The 22,056-nt window shown below is 44.4% G+C and overlaps 1 protein-coding gene across 1 annotated transcript; it reads right to left on the bottom strand.

Annotated features, from left to right (window-relative positions):
- Positions 1-1,867: 1,867 nt before the first annotated feature.
- On the bottom strand, positions 1,868-21,162 carry LOC144108226 (monoglyceride lipase-like). The gene is made up of 7 exons (XM_077641505.1): positions 21,035-21,162; positions 17,428-17,549; positions 15,498-15,634; positions 14,598-14,708; positions 12,382-12,555; positions 6,876-7,007; positions 1,868-2,274 (listed from the first exon to the last, which is right to left on the bottom strand). The coding sequence occupies exons 1-7, from the start codon at positions 21,160-21,162 to the stop codon at positions 2,092-2,094; spliced, it is 987 nt and encodes a 328-aa protein (XP_077497631.1). The 3' UTR covers positions 1,868-2,091.
- Positions 21,163-22,056: the final 894 nt, after the last annotated feature.

Here is a 22,056-nt window from a genome sequence, read left to right as displayed (position 1 = left end):
TGTATAGGAGTGGATCTTCACGATATGTTCAAGACATGCATGGAAAAATGACTTCTGAAATGTAATTAAATTACATTACTAATTACTTTCGTAGAAAGCTCGCAAAAGTAATTAAAATACAAATTACTGCTATCACAAAGTAATGACTTTACATTACTTTCCAAAATGAGAATTACTTTTAAATTACTTTTTAGTTTCGACGAATTCTTTATACTTCCTGAAAATTTTCTGATTTATTTGTTTGTCCTGCAGCTGACTCAAAATAGGTGCCGGAAATTTCGCCCTTCTTTGATGAAAGGTAGCCCTAGTCTATTGAACAGCCGCTTTGCTGACGTAGATGAGGTCAACTTAATCGCAAAGCATGTATAATTGCTCGCATCACTCTTCGATCAGAAGTTCATCGTTCAATGGTCCCACCCTCTTGATTTCAAAGAATATGTGGTCCTCGTAAACAGCGTGACTGCATCCGCTGCTTGTATTCACGCTCATCGTCACGGAAATGCACCGGGGCACCGAAAAGCTGCAAATTCCGCGGTTCAATTGACTTGTTTTTGAGACATGTCGACGGATATAGATTGCATATCGCGGTGACGCTGTCGGCTATATTGCCCTTGAGCTAAAAATAGTGCCTGAAATCTGACCACAGAAGGCAATATTCCCGAAAACCCAAAGCCAGGTTCGTTACCTGTGAGTTCAGACTTGATGTAAGTGCGGGAACATGACAGTTATATATGAAGCAGTCTAGAAGGAAGTGCTCGTTCAAGCACTCGCAGTGCGTCTGTGGGAAGGTGCAGTATGCAACACGGCATACCATAGTCGTGGCGTTCTCCTGGTGGCCCCGTGGTGCATCTGTATGTACGACCGTACGCAGTGCTGCAAGATGCATTGCACTCCTATAGAGTCTTCAGTGAACCAAGGCGGGGCTGACGCCCGTCACCTCCCGTCCGTGTTCGCTGGAGTCGAGTGCTGGTTGCTGCAGGCTGCGCGTTTTTCTTGCTTTCTAGACGCTCGACCCCGCAAACGTGAGGCCAAAGCATGGCCGATACAAGAAGAAGCACGGACTCATCACGCAGCAAAAGTAATTTCACTAGTAATTAATTACCTTTACCTGAAATAACGATTCCAAAGTAATTCGTTACATTACTAAATCACCAACCCATAAAAGTAATGAATTGCATAACAAAGTACCGAGAGAATATAGTTACTTACTTTCATTACAGTAATTTATTACTGCCATGTCTGGTTCAAGAGAGCAGTGCCGCACCGTTTGTGTATGATGTTAAAGAGGCGTTAGAAAAAATGGCATTCAAGGCACTGCTTTTCTCCTTTTTTTTGCGAAAACATTATATTTACATATATATTACAGCATTCAGCAATGCATCATGATTTTAGTGTGAATACATCACGAATTAATGACATGAACAAGAAAAAAAGCACATCGAGTCTTAATCGGAAACTCGGTGGCCAGTATTAAAGAGCAATTCATCAGAAACTCAACTCAGAAGTCATCAGGTATACCTGATGAGCGTGATGTCCAAAATCATTGACTTTTTATCTAAAACTCATCGCATATTTTTGTAAGAGTTTGCACATGATAAATTACGAAGGAGCGTCCTTTGAAAGCTAAATTATACAAATAAATACATTTGAAGAGTCTGTACAAGCACTGATGAAAAATCAGTGCATGTTTGCTTTACCAGCCGGCATTGACACGGATAACGAATGAATGCCTTCTTCGCCTCATTTCGAGAAGTGCAACGATTAACGAGGCCCATGCACACACTTCCTGACTGATTGCGGTATTATAAAAGCGTGCAAACTCAAGAAAGAACGAAAAAAACTGGTGGTTCTTAAGAACAAAACGCAAAAGAGCATATCCACTCAATTTGCTTTGAACAAGTGGAGAATTAAATGCGACGAAATGTATAGTGAAATAATGGCTTGAATTAATACCGGCATGAACGCATAACTGTCGGTGCTTTCTGTAGAAAATAATATTGCACAAAACCGCGATTCCAAACAGTGCATGCTCATAGACGCGTCGCCTATTGGACCATAGCAGCGCATGTCCCATTTCACCGGTGCCTCTGTTTAGTTGCTTAAAACGCTGGGACTTGTGCAGCTGGGGTCACTGGTCCACGAGCTTTGGGAATAGGAATGCTGCACTTTTGCGCGATACAGGCTCTCCTTGAACCACTCAGCGATGTCCATAAAGGCTTGCTCCTTGATGCCTTCCGGTTCTGCCAAGATCTGGTGGTAGGAGCCTTCGTAAATCTATAGCGAAGGAAAAAAAAAGTAATTTCGAAAATTTGGCATCGTGAAAAGCTGGTACAAAGAAAGGCAGAACGCTTTCGTCGCTCAGGCTTCTGCTATCGGGGTCAAGGACAGCGTGGTCACTATTTTAGCGACATGGCAATATGAAAAATGTGTCTCATATCGCCAAGTAGCTAATATACTGCTTTCGTGATCGCAATGTGGAGTGCGACGAGAACAGAGAGTAAACATATACTCTAACTTCGGTAACGTGTAAAGCTACCTCTATAAAAGTTACAAGCAGTAATGGCCGCTAAAATCGACGTTACAGCGATAATCGTTCCAATGCTTTCATTATTCTTTGCCAGCATAAAGGTTACAACGTCTGCCGAAAGGCTATTTAAGCGTTATTTCGGAAAAGCTGGAGTGCATCTCGTACAGAAAACTGATTTTCGAGGAAATGCATCTTGCGAAGTCTGGTGCTCCGTTTACAGTAGCTTGCAAACAGCTCGGCGAACCCATCGCCATGAAGAAATAAAAATAGTTTTTTTTTCCTTTCCAAGCCCACCTACGCGCTACGGCACCACCCTCAACTACCACCATGATGCGCCTAGCAATAGACAATAATGTGAGGAGCCGGTCTGCTCTTTGCTGCCTGCTGCCATGTTTCACCTTTCGCGTTTGATTTTTCAGCGGCCGCAGCGCGAGGGTTCTTTGCTTTGCACCATGCCTCGTGCCTTCGACTCTTATAATTATGCTGGTGTTTCTGGAAACTACAGCCGTCAGCCAGTTTAGCTAGAGCGCTCGAAAGGCTAGCTTTTGGCTGTACGTGCGACCAAAGCCAAGATAAGAAGTCCTGGAAAACTTTTGCTGCAGCCCGCCGCGAGACGTGTTATCTCGGCTTTGGTTCCGCGGCCTACAGCGCCTTCGCCGGCGATCGTTGGCGATCGCGGATGTGGACCGGCGCGGCGAATAAGCACAAGGCAGTGTCATCGGTACGGCAGCGCAAGCTCAGACGCAGGCTATCTCAAGCCAGATGTTATCGGTAGGCGTCGCGCGTGCAGCCGAATGCTGGCCTTTCGGGCGCTATAGACAGACGTGCTGACGATTATTCTACATGGTAGTGCATGGTTCCGAAGCAGCAATTCTTGCGACGTTGACTCAAACACCTTCGTGCGTTTCAAGGACGCATGGCCGAGGATCGATTTCGACTGTGCGACATGGGAGGGGTATGCCTGTTCATCAGACCACGCTTGGGTAGGCACGTTATTGTGTTGATATGGGCGCCAATGCATGCTGGTTGATATAGTCGGGTACAACTTTAGAAGGCAGCGGCATTTGCCCCTCAAAGGCGGATGCACACGAGTTTCCGCCAATAGGCGCGCACGTCAGGTGACGTCATGAGCCGGACGGCCGGTGACCCCGCCGACGGAGAACATGGCTAACATGGCCGCCCTCGATTCGAACTGGGCCGAGCCGCATCAGCGGTGTGCGTCTCCCGTCTTCAGATTGAATTGAAATTGTTGGTGAGCGTCTGTCATGCCGGAAATATTATTGCGAGCTTACGATGCACAATTTGCGCCGCGTGCGTTTGTTCTGAGCCGTGAGCCGACGAGAAAATATAACAGGGAACATCGGTGACGCTGCGCTGCGCTTCGTCTGGAAACAGGATCCCAGGAAACACCGCAGCCCGCAAACGATCGATCGTTGGCAGCAGTATAAGATAGCCGAGCGTCTAGCAGGGCATCGTTCGAGTGTCGTTCGCTGCCGTCGATGTTGCTCCGTAGCAGACGACGCACAGCGTTGTAGAAGGCACGGAGTTATTGTTCTCTCGCGATCCGGCATGTGCTGTAGCATTTCCATCATGACAGTTTTACCAAACCACTCATCAAGATACACAAATCTTATTTATACCGAGAAATACGCGTTTTAGAAGCAGTGACAATTTTTGGAGCGGGACTATTTCTTTAGTCGCGGAGGCAATTGGCTTCTGCGCTTCGGCCATCTGGGCGGGGCCTCTCCTGTCTTCTAAAGTTGTACCCGACTATAGATACTTCGAGACTATGAGTTTATTTTTTGTTTAACTCGCGCAGTTTTCTCTTCTCAGGAGAAACCCACCAGCCATACAATACTGTCGCTTCGCACTACGCTTATTTGCATGTCGTCGCGAGTTAAACTGCGCAGTTATTATAGTGCATAGTATTACCATGTAAGCGAGTGATTTCGTTCATTTATTGGATTTATTTTGCGCAATTCGAGCAAGACGACGGAGTAGTGTGAGCGTCTGCACTGAGTGTGATGCGATAAACGTTTACGCGTTCACGAGTGTAACATAGACATTTAGTTCTTTGCACAGTAAACATTCCTGTTTTAACCTCCTGCTAAGCCAACATCATTGCGTGTTGCTTAATTAGTAGCATACATCTACACATAATTTTAAAATATTACGCATTCCTTGCTTATGTCTACATTGGTTTATTCATCATATCGATGTTTGTTTCCAGAGGTCAAATGTATATTTTTGACCACAAAGTAGTTTAAAGTTAGCTGGGCGGATGAGTTTAGGAAGTTTGCGGGGATAATGTGGGCGCGGCTGGAAAAGGACCGTGTTAATTAGTGAGATATGGGAGAGGCCTTTGCCCTGCAGTGGGCGTAGTCAGGCCGATGATGATGATGGCAACAGGAGAATCAGATTGTCGAAGGTGTTGCAAGTTGGGCTGCAATAAGAATTATCCAAATATCTGAAAGGCCTAAATTCATTTTCAACGGCACTGTTGTTCAACTGCCAAACCTGCGCCTGCAAGATTAACCAAGAGTCAGCGTAAGAGTTTTTTCGCATTAATCCGAAAGGTGTTTACTGCTATTAAGGGCATAAAACGAGCTGCGTTTTTTAAAGTGATTTTACAGCAGTTCGTTGTTTGTATTAGCGTTCTTAAAGTGTTAAGCAAGCTTATCCTTTATTGTTTGCGTTTTCTGAACAGCAGCATGCATTAACAACGCATTAAGCGTTGTACTGCTCTTTCGGTGCACACGCAGCAGGCAGAACACAAGCACATAGTGTTTATGATTCCAGGAGTTAGTACCAAAAAATTGTCTAATTTAACGTCCTTATGTTAACGTCGTTGAGTTACGATTGCAGTCTTGAACGTTGTATTGGTTAGAGTCTAGTTCAGTTTACAGGAAGCTTAGGAAGGTATTGCACACTGCACTAACCTCTATAGTCATTAAAGCGTAATGAATGGAATAACGAGATGGATATTACCCCTTTTTGAAGCTTGAAAAAAACCACCTTGGCGCAAATAAATTCACAGAGACAAAAGACACACAGACAAAAGTCTCCTTGTATCTTTTGTCTGTGTGAATTTATTTGCGCCAAGGTGGTTTTTTTTACCAAGCTTCAAAAAATGCTACACCAACTAGCCCAGCAACATGCCTTACTGGTATAATACCAATATTAAAATGGACACATTTTAGCCACTCAGCTTAAAAGGCTGTCAGCACACCCTAGCAAACCCTGTTGTGCCAAAACACATTGTGCATCCAAAACAAAGAACGTTATTGGAGCTGGCAGCCTCCTGAATTCAGAAAGAGCGGCAACATGCGCAATGTGACTCATAATTCTGCCCTGCGAGCACCGAAGACAGGCTGATACATGTCACGGCGAACAGAAACAACACTTCCACGGCGGCCTGTTCTCTAGCTCTGTAGACGCGCTCCGGAAAGCTGGCAAAGGTACTGCGTTCCACGAGCTACAGTAGGAGGGTATTCCGCAGTAGAGTCAGTCACTAAATGAATTTTAAAGTTACTCTAGTACGCAGCGATATATGCACCAGTGAGCATGAGAGAAGGCAAAACGTAGTTTCGATGGTAGTAGTGATGATGTAACAAGCGGTGCGTGGTACTGACGTCAGTTTTACTCGGGGAAATGCTTATGAAACACCTTCCTCAGCCGATCACTCGAAGCAGGCCGTGATCATAGCGCGTGACTCGCGCCATGTACTGCCTTCGTCTTAATTGGGGAGGGCTCGCGGTCATTAGACATCGTTAATTCCTTGAAACGCCTCCTCTTAGGCCCTATGTGACTGTCTGCGTAAGGGTCATAAGAAGGTATAAGCATATGCGCGGACGTAGCCTTAGAGTTCGTTGACGCTGAACCCTAAAGTGAATGGATAAAGGTATTGGTGGCAAATATTTTAAAAGCAGACAACGTTAACACTTGCTCTCTCTGTCTCCGAGTTTCGGGACTTACTCGCCATATCGTAAAGATAGTTACTTTATAAACTATTTTTTATACACGTGTTCGATCCCGGCCGCGGCGATGGAATTTTGGTGGCGGCGAAATTCTATAGGTCCGTGTACTGTGCGATGTGAGCGCACGTTAAAGAACCCCCGGTAGTCAAAATTTCCGGAGCCTTTCACTACGGCGTCCCTCATAGGCTAAGTCGGTGTGGGACGCAAACCCCCGTAAACCGTAAACAATACTATTTTATTTGAAGAGGTCAGACTAAAGTACACATACTCTACAGCTGGGGCCTCTTTCTGTACTGCGATTTGCATCTATTTAATTGCCCAGTATATTTTGTAGAAGTAAAGCTGAAAACGTCGCTCTCCCCTTACATTACCTTTATCTTCTTGTGCTTGCTCGGAACGGAATCAAAGAATTGCTTCATGGCACCGACGTCGCACACCCTGTCGTCTGAGGCGACTAGGACGAACATCGGCACCTCAATCGTGTTCAGCTTGGCGATGAAGTCCTGGAAGAAACGGGTAAAGAAACCGATTAATCATCTAGAATAAGTATGCTAACTATTTCCGTCAACACTTCGAGATATTGCTGAAAAAAGGAAGGTCTAAATGCAAAAAAGAATCTTTTTTTTTTTTCAAACAAGTTGCGGCGGATGAGAGTTAATACGAAAATATGCATGAATAAATAACATTATTTATTAACTAAAACTTTAGTTACCTATGTCTAGTTATTATTGCCAATTGCGAGCCACGTACAAGACGATGCCATATCAGTTTATGAACCAAAGAATATGTTGCTTTCAAAGGCCGCTGCAGAGCGGGCAAATACGCAGCTCTGACCATAAAACAGAAACGGCGTATGAGCCGCGCAAGAAGTTGTATTCGAAAGCAATGTCAGCTTTTGACGTTTAACAATATCTGCAACTCCAAATGTGGTCTGTACCATGCTTAGTTCTTACTTTAATGCTTAACTGTGCCAAGACATGCACTTCATTTTTATTTGTAACGGTCTCGAAAATAAGGGCCACATGCCTGGCGATGATTATTCTTTTTCTCGCAAAGCGACGAAGGAAAAGATTGTATCTGCCCTGGAACAACAGAAAAGGCAGAGATAGCAGTGAAATGCTTAACAAAGATATTCGAAATCATGTCTCGAATGACTTCGATTCGAATAAACTAATTAGGGGTCTAATTAGGAAAAAACCTAAGCAACCTGATAACGCATGATACTAATCGTAGAGAAAGTTGTACCCTGAAATTAAACGGTGAGAACTGGTCGGATAAAAACTTAGCGAACGATTTAATAAATGCTTTGTTGTTCTTTTGACAAACATGGGTAATGACTTGTAATCTTGCTGAACAAACCATATATCCTATTCTATTGAGTGAAGCTGAATAACTGAGGGCTTTCGGAGGTCTAAACTTCATAAGACATAGACGAACTAATGAAACGGCCTATAAGATGAATTTGTTTATATTTTCAACTATGTCTTACACAGTAAAATTAATCTATTGCTAATGGTGCTTTTTCTCGCACTCTGAAGTTGCCCTTGGTTCTGTGCATTTCAACAAAGGTGATTTGAATAAAGAATTACCACCGAATATCTGCACTTCCAATATTTTCGAAGACACTGGAAAAAGCGCTCCGCAAGCGTTTCTTTATCAACTTTTAGTCCAAACAGCACATCTTTACCGATTTACAATATATGGGTTTAAAAATCACCTTTGAACAAAAATTTTCACTGTTATAGCAGAAAGAATATGTATAAAACAGTTTATACAGAACAAAATAGTCATAGGCATATTTATTGACTCCACAAAGGCGTTTGGTCTTATAAATTTCTTTATTATTTCTCCGAAAACCTGAATGCTATGGTGTCCGCAGCCACGCAGAGTGACTTTTTAAGTCTTGACTAGAATAACGCCATCAAGTCGTTGTCATACATAACTTCACAATACAAACTCTTCCTATGCTCTATGCTCTCACCATTGCTTTTTATTGTAGATATCAAAGACAACATCTATGTATCTCTCCTTGCAAAGTTTACCATATACGTTGACGTTATGAGCATATTGTTGACTGGCGAAAATGCCAGGGATTTAGAGATACTGTAAATTGCATGGTTGTACAACTAGATAAACGCTCACCATGTAATACTTGCGAAATTAATGAGCACAAAAAGTTATCTTTCGAGCCATGAATAAACAAGTTACTTTGACAAAATATATATAATTTACACCTTGTCAGGTGTAAATTGTGCCACAATATGAAACCATGGGAACTGTGTTTATTCAGAAAATAGTTTGGATGAGAACATATATCATATTCTAAGTTATCCCAAATAACCGCGAAATCTACTATCTTGTGTTATGTTGTATTTTTATTGCTCTTTTTTTTTTCATTCTCGCCCTGGCTACTGCAGCATACATGGGGAAGTACAGAACTTGGAAGTCCCTAGAAAAGACTTTTAATGCACAAAAAAAATTGAAATTATTAAGAAATTACGTGGGGAAATATTTTCACAGCACAAAATTATCGCGGTGACCAAACTACACCTACCGTCTCTGCCGAACATTTTAACAAGAACTTTTGATTGAAACACCTTTTTCTTCGAAATCATTCAGGCTTGAAGAGTGCAGAACAAACCTACGCAACAAAGAATATGATATATGATAAATATAAAGGTTTTTGAACATGCCTGCAAACTTAAGAGAACAGTCTTTCGTGACTTTGTAGTGAACTGTGGAGACGAAATAAAACTTAGTGTGTCACTTTTTGAGCACAATAACATTATTTTCTTGGTGAAAATAATTTTCTTGCTCCTTTTTTGAGGCAAAGATAAAGCAACCGTTTTGCAGAATTTCGTTATTACTCTATGTTATTGCGCCGCATATTGAAACCCAGTTGCCAATTATTTGTATTGTGCAAACTATTGTGTTTATAATTTTATTTATTTTGGCCTATAATTACGGCTGTATTTCAGTGCATAGATCAACACTAATCAGTGACGTAAACAAGGTGTGGTGGCGCTGCTGTTGCCAGCAGGGGGATTAAATCTAAAGTTGTACCCCGTAAGATTACGTCTAAAGAAAGTTTCCAAAACAGTTTTCTAACGTCGAGTACACCCTGCAATAGGTTGCGAAATTGTGATGCATTTGTGAAATTGTGAGAGGCGATGCATTTTTTAAACACCGCGATACGGGTGCCTTGTAGTCAGCCTCGGGCTAGGGTTCTGAGACGGAGCGTGATCGTAAGAAATACATACAAACATATAAGTTTATAACTTTATAACGTTTCGAAATATTTTTCTCCCTTCGCATTGTATACCTATGAAGGCAGCGGCCGTTCAATAACTGCTAGCGAGTGCTTTTGAGACGTGCATAAAAAAGCGCGCAACGTCACTTACAAACTGATAAGTTTTTAAAACCTCCCGATAAATGTCTGTTGTGGTGCCGCCAACACCTCCAACGGGCGCAATAACCAGCCATTCAAAAATTTATTTAGACAGTCTATAGACTGCCCATAGACTTCTGTCTATAAAGTCTATAGACTCTCTATAGACAAACCCTAAAGAATAGTCTACAGAGAATACAAATCCTATAGACAGTCTATAGATAATCTATAGATTTATGGCCATACACTTTTAATAGGCATTTGTCTATAGACAGTCTATATACTATGAATAGACAAAAAGGTATATCTGTAGGAAGACAATAGAGTCAATCAGAAGTCTATAGACTGTCTATAGACCATTTTTATAAGGGGTGCACTCTGTGTTTCTCCGAATCATACAAGCTTCTTGTGGAGTCCGACATGTTGGCGCGTGCACTACATTTCTTCGCTGATTCAGTCGCTCAAGCTAGACAGTCTTGAAAGCTCTACATGAAGAACAATTCTCAAGCGGTATAATAAGCGAACGAAAGCAAACATCGCACCGTAGCAGGCAAATGCTCTGGCAATACCTCGGCTGCATTCGGCATCCGCGAACACCCCCTATTTGAACACGGTGCTAGTCAATAATATATTTATATTGTTGTTTGCTTTTCAGTTGTGATGTTGATAAGGCAATGTAGTCAGCCCTTTGCACGTTTTTTTGTGAGTACATTTTTTTTTTCTTTTTGGTGGCGTCACTGTGTACGCTGAAGCCAGATAATAGGCGCCGTGGCTTTGTCAAGCTACTGAAAGAAAACTTTTACTTTGGTCTTCATATATGGCGTCATATATGACGATGCCGGTAGCGTTTAAACTTTCAGAGCTGCCCCATAGGCACTTTGCCGACGTTCCCACCGGCTCCTTATGTATCGATGATCTGCCATGTGCGCGCGTTTTTCACGTGGTTTCCTGTGATCGTAGGAGTGTTTTGGTTGCTGCTAAATGAATTTTAAGGCTTTGAGTCATCTGCGTTTGGTCATTTGATGCTACTTCCTTGTATGGATTTTATGAGTTTTAAACCTAAGATGTTCTGCTATTTTTAAAAATATAGGCTTATTGAGTTAGAAGACCGCTTTTTCGGCAAAGCATCATCAGCTCTGCAGTGCACCGGAAAACAGCAAAGACGTGCTAAATAATAGGCTGGTTACTTAATGCTGAGTAGTTAACCTTTTAACTATCACTGTTCGATCTCCTTATTTAGTGAGATGCGTGCAGCCCAACGTAAGAAATTTCAATATCAGTAATATCCATATCGTGGTCGTTTTTTTGTTCCACCGTTTTATTTTTCTTAACAATAATTTCAACAGCGCGAACTTCAGCAGGCCACTGCTGACACCAATAAAACAGGTAGTTGTAGTTCATAGGGGGCACTGAATAGAATCACTCCATGACTGGAACACCTGGAAAAAAAACGAGATAACGCAGCGGCCTCTCATACCACTTCATCAAAATTGAGGCGCATGCCCATAGCAATTAAGTTTGTGTTTGTTCGTGAGTTTCATTTGTTTACTTTATGCGCCGCTCGTGGCGGCATCTTCTCTGTTTCAAATACTTGAAGAAATGGGCGGGATTATACCAAGTGTGAGTCAGGGCTTCATGCATATAGAAATGACAAGGAGAATAGCTTTGTTGACGTCCGGCGCCAGGACGGCGTCAAAAAAGAGCGCTGTCTCTGTTAAGCGCCGTTGGCGATGCGACGAGCCGGAAAGTGGCCAAACACTTAGACGTGCACTAAAGAGGATTCTGAGCTCGTCATTTTACCACGGGAACTCTATCTATACGCTCCAAGCATTCTTAGAAACCTGGAACTATTGTCCTCTGCGGCCGATTTCCATATTAAATACATTTAAACGCCCCAGCTGCCGCCTTTTTCTTTAACTCACCTCGAAAATAGGAGTCAACGCATGGAGTGCCTTTCAGCCAGTATCTTTCGCTTTTATTTTGTCTTTTTTTGTTCCCGTGATTAAATAGTTACAGCCGCAGACAGCATATCCGCAAATTAGGCCCACGGAAATAAAAATACGCGTGCATTCTTTGCTTTCGCAGATCACTCCGCCGATGGCACAGCGGCAGGCCGCCACATTGGCTTAAAGGCATTCCACGCGTTGGTTGGCTTCTCCTACTTTCGGAGGTGAGCTTTAAAAAAATGGCGGGAACCTGGACGTTTATTTAGATTTAAGAGGGAAATCGGCCGCACACGACAGTAATTCGAAGTGTCTAAGAATGCTCGTAGCGTGCAGGTCGAGTTCCATCTGTAAAAAGATGAGCTCAGAATTCTCTTTAGAGCACCTTCAAGGCAGAAGTGGGTAATGGCAGGGAGAAGTAATGTCCGCGTTACGCCTTTACAGGATACGTTCTGTGTCTGCCATGACATTGGCAATGTTCGGTTGCTGCTAGCCAAGCCAACGGAGGCCCACGGTTTAGAAAAGAAAAATGCGAGTTGAGCTCACGTCTTGCGCCCTGTACAAGGAAGCCACCCAACCGAGCGGAATGGTGCCGTGGTAGCGCAGCGGGTCGTTGCGCATGTAGGCGACCACCTGGGGATCTCTCGCGCACAGCGTCAAGTCCAGGGCTGCGACGGGTGCACTGGGAAGCACTCGCCCTAGGATCTTCGTCGCAATCCTCTGGGAATGGACACGGAACACTCTTTGGAATGTGGGCTGGACCTGGACTAGCTTAATAATAATAATAATTGGTTTTGGGGGGAAAGGAAATGGCGCAGTATCTGTCTCATATATCGTTGGACACCTGAACCGCGCCGCAAGTGAAGGGATAAAGGAAGGGGTGAAAGAAGGAAGCAAGAAAGGTGCCTTACTGGAGGGCTCCGGAATAATTTCGACCACCTGGGGATCTTTAACGTGCACTGACATCGCACAGCACACGGGCGCCTTAGCGGTTTTCCTCCATAAAAACGCAGCCGCCGCGGCCGGGTTCTAATCCGGGAACTCCGGATCAGTAGTCGAGCGCCCTAACCACTGAGCCACCGCGGCGGGGCAGGGACTAGCTTTCTCGCTTTGTCTTTTGCGGTAAATCAGAATGTTTGTATGACAGCATCGGAAAACTGGAAAAATTGCGAATTCCTACTTATTTATTTTTCACAGACGTAGCCAGCTCGTACGACTGCGGCGTGGTGTCACAAGTGTGGGGTTTTTACGTTACATATACAACGTAGAGAACTGTTTTGGACAGTGTTTGTGAACTAATTCTTGATTATTTTGCGCACCTTTTGCACAAAGCCTTCAAGCTACATGGATAACCGTGTAATGCTGCACTGGCAGCACCAACGACGCTCTAATACTCTCTTAAATAGCTATAAAAATTGATTTTCCCTTTCCGGTCATTTAGGTCTCCATGGCTGCCATGAATGTTTCAGCGTTCGTCTCAAATGCTGAAGCTTTTAGCGCGAAAGCGCTAATTTACGAGGTCAGACCGGTTCAACAGTTTCTGTGAAGCCTGCAAACCATCTACTTCACCAACTAATACTGCTAACTAATATTCGCGCTTTGAGCTATATGGCAGTAGTGGCAGAGATGTGCGCTACATGCGTTGGCGTGGACAATGTTGCTGCAGAAACGCCGCACAGAAGCATAGGCTGCCGGCGTGCATTGGGTAAATTAGCATTGACGATGAACAAGTTCAAGACGCGGAAAACTGGCTCCCTGTGTCAGTGGACACCTCAATCGCGCTACTCATCTTACATTACAGATGGAGTTGTAAAAAAAAACGCTGCATAAGGGCAGCTTGATCAGTATACGCTAAATCTAATTACACTAAATTAATCAAATGTAACCACGCTAACCACACCAAATCATTCGTCTTTTTCTTTACCAGCGGTGGTGCGGGCAATGCGTTGCTTTTCTTACTTATTGGTCGTCCGAAAGAATATTTCTGAGTTTGTTTTTGTTTTTTTGCACAACGTATTCAGTTGTAAAATACCGTTAAGCATGCACAGTCGTCAGTCATGTAAACTTAAGTGTTCGCATGTGCTACCTTTAAAATATTATTTTATTTATTCTTAGTAAATCTACAAATCGACCGCACTCACCTATCACGTCACATAGCACTAAAGACACTTATTTCGCTAAGAATTTGTACCGATTTGGTAGTTACGTTCAATATAGTGACAACTTCCGCCCCTCCTATGTAAAAATCTTCTTTGATTGCCAGCGCTGAAAACATATCCAGGTGAACAGCAGCTACTTGAGTGACCAGCATGTGTTCACTAAGGATTTTAATGCAACATCTGTTAGGTTGTCGTCTTCCAAAAACGAGCGGATTTCTCCATAAGAAAATTCCTTTCTTCGTCGAAAGGATTGCCACATCATCAGCACCAGTTAATTTTAAAATATGAGGTATACACTTTTCGAGTACTTCTCATTGCATTATCGCATCGGGTTATAATAACCCGACCAACTCTTCCACCTTAATCCACTAATTAATCCCGTTTAATATGTCTTAATCAACCCATTAATCCGTATTGCTTCGACAACTCATCCACACGAATCCTCCTTAATTCGTCTTCGAGGTTGGATCTACTTCTGAAATATGGGAATCCTTATAGAATAAATGGGGTGTGCTAACTTCCAAATGCTCTCGAATTTTCTTCTTTAAGAAAGCGGTTGAGAAGGTCTCAAGATTTTTTTTTTTTGCTCATCAGTGAACCCACCTTGTACCAGGGTGTCAGGGCTTTGTGAGGTGCTATTAGCGGCGACGTCATGACAATCCCAGCGAAGTCAACTGGCCTCCTTTGGACAGCCATTGCGACCAGCAACCCGCCCTGGACACAACATTCATAATCCAAGACACTTCCTTGCAGCACGCCTGTGTTGTCGTTATTTATAAATTAAAGCCGAGTTAAAATCTGCAAATAACGCACTCGATGATTACAGCACTTAGCGCAATTATCAGCTCAGCTGTTTAAGTATTTTGATTTCGCGATATACAGGGTGTGTCGCCTAAGGCCTTGCATAATTCTTCTAAAATAAGCTTTTTTTGTGCAAGGTGAGCTCTTTTTTCGGCATAGTATTGTGAGCGGTGTTATACATCAGTATAGAGCTACGACGCGGTAACTAGCAGGCCGGCTAACTAATATTAAATAGTTCACTTTTTAACTCTTACTCTTAGGCTCCTTAATTATTGAGAGACCTGTAGCACACCGTAAGTAATATCTACATCAATTTTTATAGTTTATAAAACGCGGTTTCCCTCGGCACTGTGCAGGTACTCGTCAGCAGGATCAGTAGGTACTCGTCACTTCCAGGGCAGAGAACAGACACGTTTTAATAAGCACCGCCATAGATCCCTCTAGTTCCGAGGAAATAAATATCCTGCTTCCAAATTTATTACGCGTTAAAAGTGCACCGGTGTCCTTCTCTACATTAAAGCAGCGAATATAGGTTGTAGCCAAGTAGGAGCGCTAGGCCTCGTTCCATCGACGTCATATGTCATCCCCAAAGTAGTGGCACTTTCACTGCGCCTTGTGGATTTGCAAGCAAACAAACAGTAGTGCAGTACGTTGCCATGGACACGATCATTCTCAGCGACAAGATGCGAAACTCTGACTGACCAGGGAGTGACCAAAGAGGTAGACGGGCTTGCGCCAGAACTTCTTCCTTGTCGAGTCAGCGTGCTCCAGGATGCCGTCCACGTATTTATCGAAGGACTTGACGGCAGCTCGGGTACCATCGCTCTTTCCGTGGCCCACTGCGGATTTCACTGTGTTCTGTTACTCGGTGTGCCACAAGTCACCTTGATAAGAGTTCGCTGACTCGGAACCGTTGGTCAAAAAATTCCTGCTCTTGCCTTGATGCGAACAACTCACAAGGCATTAGGGCGGTGCGAAAACAGGACAGTTGAGAAGTTTCAACAGCCCGAATTCAGACTGCTAATTCGCTAGCCAGTTATTGCTGTCGGGACGATAGTGTCCCAGTGATAGCCTTGAAGGAAGCCGAGCAGCATCGAAAAGCATTTACGTTATAAACGTAACGTAAGAATGATTAAAACTGACGCTCTCACTTTCCCGCCTCAGTTCATACAGTTCGGCGCGTGCAACAAAAAAAATGAAACCTGGTTGGGCAGCACCCAAGCCATGACTACGTCACGCGCTGACACTGGGTTTATTTACTGCCGGGGTCCACACCCGCCTGCATATGAGTCTGCGTAATCACTTGTGGGCATTTCACCGCTTTCATTGCGAGCGCTTCAAGGACCCGGAGATCGAGGCAGGACTTCTCAAGTGACCACCACGGTGGGCTTCGAACCATGCAAGTGTATGCTTTGAGTAGAACCCTGATGCTGAATGCCGGCTGTGGCAGCAACTATTCACCAGAGGGCTCGCGGGAACTCGCTCGTAGCACGATCCGTCTAGAAGCGGCGGCGTGCGCATCGCTCCCGCTTAGAGCACCCTTGTTTCCAGTGGAGACTGCAGACGACTGTGCAAGCTACCAGAAGTGTGACACGACGTCATTCATGCAGCAAATGGCAGCTCCTGGCTGCCTGTCGCTAACCATAACGTCAGCAGTACTCGTATCGTTAAATTATTGCAGGAGTATTTCCAAAAGCCTTCACTTTACACGCGCTGGACAATAACCGCGTGGTTTTTGAAAAGCTAGTTTTTTAATAACTGGTAATATATAGCCGGCTCCGTTCCGAAGTCATAGTTCATATGAATCTTCAAAGCCATTCATAATAACGGATTTAAATGCAAACTTCAAAATCCTTGGATGCTCCTTTTAATGCTGCATTCGGAATCCTTGAGCTAAGCTGTGTGCACAGCGAAGGTCGCTTCGCCACCACCGCATCTTTTCGCAGTTGTCATTAGCCGCCGCGTTATATGCAATGCTGGAGAACGGACTCCACAATCATCTACAATTAACACTTTCTTACGCGTGTCACGACTACTCTGCCCAAGAAAAGGCCCCAATTTTACCTTTCATACTTCCAAGTAGCTCTCCACCAACCGCGGCTGGGATTTTCCTTCTTTTATATCAACGTTGTAATCATAAGCGATGCATCGGTTATGAGCCTGCATTATTGGATGTTATTGGATGTTGGAGCTTGCATTATTGGATCGCAAACAACTACGATCACGACGAACCACGCGCCACTTCCTGCATCTCTGCACAAATGATTAATCATATATTTGCACAGTGCAAGTCCCTAGATGTCGACTGAGTCAACGGATGACAGTATCACGAATTAACCAGCCAATCAGATTCCTTGTGGGTAGCGAATCAAGCTAAATTACACATGTCGGAGCACTGCAGCAATTTAGAAAGTTGAAGTGCGTTGTTGAAAACTGAGGTCAGGTAGCTTTTAAGTGGTTCTTTTTTCCGACATTTCGGAACAAAAAGTCAGTCAAAAAAAAACAAAAAACGACTTCCAATTTGCGCGCCTGGATCATAGCGCTTTCATGCCTGACTATAATGGACAAATTCAGCGGGTTGGTTCAGAGCCAGGGAGCAAGGATAAATGCTCTGCTCTTCTCGCCACCTTACCCAAGTCGTGGGTGAAGACATAGCAGCCCTCGGCGACAAAGACGGTGGCCAGGATGTCGTAATTGGGAACGTGGCAGTGCTCCAGGTAGCCGTGGCACATGAACACCAGTGCCTTCCAAGCCCTGCACGCGTGAAACGCTTTCATATAATGCACAACTTCCGCCTCTCAATGATCACGATGCTCACGTGGCGGCCGTGTATTTTTCATCAAAAGCGGAACATAGTCTGCAGTCTTTCAGAGGCCGTCCACAGTAACACCCACTTACTCGAGCGCTGCACCAGTCGCGGTTTTCCTGGGCCTGCAGACCTCTTAACCGACCACGCCACTTTAAGATACTTGCTATTAACAGTGTTATAGAAAGGCGGCATCTACGACTGTGGTGCTCACTTGGACGGTTCCAACTCAGAGTTAAATGGCTGCTCATGGAAGGAAGGATAAAAACAACACTGAGTCTAAAACATGGTAATCTCAAGTCATTCTTCAGCCAGACTGCCAGTGAGTAGAACAACTTGCCAATGGAAAGTGTTCTACATGACACCCCTGACCACTTCTAGGCGTGAATCAAAGAATTAATTACTTAATACATATGTGAGCCCAACCCTCATGAAATTCCCTCTTGCGGGCCCTTGAGGTAGAAATAAGTAAATGCAAACCTGTGCGCCAAGTGATGTGCACAAAACAGCGGCACATCGTATAGTCGTAGCTTCCCGATGCATCTACACTGTTTCATAATACGTTCGGCCCAAGGCGGCGGCTGTCAGTGTCGTACGTCATGACGGCTAGCGCCAGTTTGCCTTCCGGTGGCATTAGAGGCGACCAAACGTGAATCTACAGCTCTGCTGCGTTAACCCAATCTCGCTCTGTGCGGTAGTGCCCAAAACGTTTCTGATAAAATGGCCAGAGGAAATGATATAAGAGAGTTGAGGAATATCTTCACACCAAAGCCTACTTAATGCTGGACCATATTGGCACCCACAGTAGTTAACCACACGCCTTGTTTTCCTTGAATCCTGCACATAGCACTCTCCTCGTGGATACTAAGAAAATATATGCTTAAGTGTCGGCACGCCCCCAGACAAAATGTTAAGCTCGATAGATAGTCCGTCAAAGGTGTCCTGTATTACAATAGGTTCCATGGGCATTAGTGAAGCACACGGAAACTGTTCTTCTGCACTGGTCTACATTCTTATAGACTCGAAACGTCACCTACGTACAACGTCTTCTTTTTCCACGTCCTCCTCGTCGTCGTTACGAATTCCCGCCAAAGAGGGGGGAGGGGGGGGGGGCAACGAGGTGTCGGCTGATGTGTCGACGTATTCCTGATATAGCGATGCCGCGAAAACAATCCTTTAATAAGATAAAATATCAAGCCCCTTTCCTGACACAAGTTATAGTTTTCGTGTCCACAATGGAGGTCGTGCGCTTTGGTTACCATTGGGGAGGACTACAAACACTGCGGTTATTACAGAAGACACTTCTGGTTTGGAAAGGTTTATTTGGATCGCAAAGGAGAAAAAAGCGCGGGAACGGAATCGGCGAGCAACGTAGCCTCGAGTTCACACGGACGCGGTTCTATCAGTAGACGCCGATTGAGAGGCCGTGACGTAATGAAGTAGCTGGTGCGACACCAAATACAAAGCTGTTCATTCAATGGTAACTTTTTCTTAATTTCTTTCGCCACCTTCGAGTGTGTAAAATCAAAATTACCAACTCTCGGGCCTCATGAGTTAGTTTCCAGGTAGGATTAAACCAGCGATGCATTACTGATGCAAGGTTCGAGACAGGCGCATTATTGTGATTTTTTTATGCGTCGAGTTACCTCATGTGCTTCCATGGTTTACATGCATCTGCGCCTGACGAATTGGCTATAACTGCCAGAGCTCTAGGTACTTGGACACGTTAAGGAAGAAATATTCAGCAATTGACGTTAGAGTGCCTTTAATGGAAAAGTACGATTTGCACACTTGATTTACAAAAATGAACACGAAATCGTAACCTGTACACCCTGAAGATGCGCCCACGAGCGGGTTAAAGTTTCCTTCCAGGGAACGTTGGCGTATCATAATCAATGTTATCTTTTTTGCGCATTCTCTTTTGGTGTCTTCAATACACTGCGCGAAAAAGTGCAACACTTAAAAACCATGATATCCTAGTATGTAATGCTGACACGAGACAGAGGTATGCAACGTTGTTAGAAGGTTTGTCTTTGTGTTTTGTACCACACGATTTAATTCTCAGAAACCGTGATTAATCTCCGGACAGTGTTGTCGTAAACTGACAAAGAGTACAAGCTCTCTTGCTACTCGCGCTAGAACCTGCGAGGCGTTCTGTAAAGCGTATGCTCACTTATGACGTTGGATGTTCATGACGTTTATCTATCCTCCATGACTGTGGTACTTTTAGCCCTGTTCAAAACAAAGCATCGGTATGCGCCCATACTTTTCTGTTTAAATGTGTCGGTAGTAACATACCTGTGCTGTAGTGGGAACATGAACTTACGATCCGTAAACCGCGCTCCTACTGCGGAAAAATGGGCCCAGTTTGTTCCCCTTTATATATGGCTGAATATATTATAATAGAAGTTGTCCAGACTCATTGTCATCAGTACAGCCACTTCGAGACTTTCGATGGAAGCAAGGCTGAAGGTCGCACATCACAATGAGGTTTACCCATCGCGGTCAGGCAGAGGGGGGGGGGGCACACCTGTAGCTCGGACTGCAAAACCATACGTGGCACATAACTAAGACTATTACAGGTAGATTCTTTTGAATCCGCCAGCCCGTTCACACCTTCTGGCAAGTCTAGTCTCGTTGAGAGTCCTCGGGACACAGTGCCTTTTTTTAGGACTATAGTGGAGCACTCGCAGCATCACTAAAGAGCAACTCACCTTTAACAGCTGGCAGAAGAGTTCTTCCAGTGTTACAGACGTTGACGGGTGCTTAAATGGCCTACAACATGGTTAGAACGGAGTGTCTAGCGTTCCTTCCAGTGGTGGTGGTGGCTATGTTGGGTTGGGTTGGGTTGGCTTAGGTTAGGTTAAGTTAGGTCAGGTTGGGTTGGGATGGGATGGGATAGGTTGGGTTGGGTTAGGTAAGGTAAGGTTGGGTTAGATTGAGTTGGGTTGGGTTAGGTTGGGTTGTTTGGGCTGGGTTACGGTAGGTTAGGTTGGGTTGGGTTGGTGTAGGTTGGGTTAGGTTACGTTGGCTTGGGTTAGGTTAGGTTGGTTTGGGATGGGCTAGATTAGGTTGGGTTGGGTTGGGTTAGGTTAGGTTCCGTCTGGACGGAACTCTAGCTCAAATTGGAGTTCCGTCTGAACGGAACTCTAGCCACAGCCATGGAAGAAAGCGAATCCCGTAGCCTGACGGCTTTGCATAGTAGTGGTACTTAAATCTCTGTGGACCGCCCTCTGGACACTCGCACATCCTAGAGAGCACCGAAGCACCAGCCATTATAACCTTGAAAGTTAAAGTGGACCTGGGGAACACTCTCTTTTGGCCACAGGGTAAGGCGGGGGTTTAGGGTTACGATTCGAAATGCAGTCGCAGCTGCTTGCCCTAAAGAAAGAGCGACATGAATCAATCGGTGTTAAAATCAGCTGTGCCTAACCTGGAACGCTCTCGAGGTATCCAGGCCCTGGTAAAGATCTTGTATCCGTCGCCGTTGACAAAGGTAGCGTCTTCGACCTTGAAGGAGTTGGCTGGAGCACTATTCAAGGCCGGAGTGGGCCAGCTCATCTTTCTCTTCCTCTTCTGCTTCTTACTGTGATCTTTATGGCTTTGCGGCTTTTTCGTTAGATTAGATTCGCACCACTTGTCCTTTTCGTAACCGATGAAAAGCTGTCCCGTTATTGCGAATAAACTAGCCCTATCCAAGCAAAAAAATTTAAGTAACAGATGTCCTGCGCTGAAAGTTCAAAAGCCGCGTTACACTAGCCCTAAGAATGCGGCTCTCGCAACATGCAATCGCAGCCAAAACGCCAACCCCGGAAAAATAGAAGAAATATGTCCGGCTCCAGCGCTCATCTTCACGCCCTTACATAGTGATTACACGCAACTGTTATTCTTTTTTATTTTAATTCCTCATTTCTTTTTGGCACACTCGTCCCAGCTTTGTGTAAAAGGACGCTCGCGCGACGCCCTTTTCACCGCTCTGTTCTCGCTGACGTTTACGGGTGTTGCCTTACTGCATTTTTCTTTCTTTTATAAATGGCTGGTCGTTCCTACATTTTGCGTTTCGGCCTCTTTCTTAACCCTGCTGCCCGAGCGCCAATACTTTAAATTTTTAACTAGGCCGTTGAGAATTTAGGAGGCTCGTTATGAAATACATATGAAGGAAGCCGGCAGTCATTGAAACAAAATAAAACATAGGACAGCTTTTCTTTATTTTGTGCTGTTGACGAATAGTAAATCCTCGGAGTAATCGTTTTCGACTTGAATAAAATTGACTAGGAAGTAGAATAAAACCCATGCCGTAGGTTGCATCTAGACACCTCCCCGTGTCACGTACGGTGCTTATCCAACTGAAACGCAGCGGGGGTGGTAGAACATTCCCCTTTCGAGTGCACTTATCTTGCGTGCAACCTACCCTCGATAGTGTTCACCAGTTCCACCCTCGACCAATGTTGAGAA

Source organism: Amblyomma americanum, chromosome 10 (genome assembly GCF_052857255.1).
Source record: "Amblyomma americanum isolate KBUSLIRL-KWMA chromosome 10, ASM5285725v1, whole genome shotgun sequence".
Taxonomy (NCBI): Eukaryota; Metazoa; Arthropoda; class Arachnida; order Ixodida; family Ixodidae; genus Amblyomma; species Amblyomma americanum.
This window is presented reverse-complemented; position numbering and strand designations above follow the sequence as displayed.

Coding starts and splice junctions, on each gene's coding strand:
- LOC144108226 (XM_077641505.1), bottom strand. CDS start 21,162: ATGAGCTGGCCCACTCCGGCCTTGAATAGTGCTCCAGCCAACTCCTTC. Junction 17,550..21,034: donor ATACCTCGAGAGCGTTCCAG/GTTAGGCACAGC, acceptor TCACGCGTGCAG/GGCTTGGAAGGCACTGGTGT. Junction 12,556..14,597: donor CCCTGACACCCTGGTACAAG/GTGGGTTCACTG, acceptor GTCCATTCCCAG/AGGATTGCGACGAAGATCCT.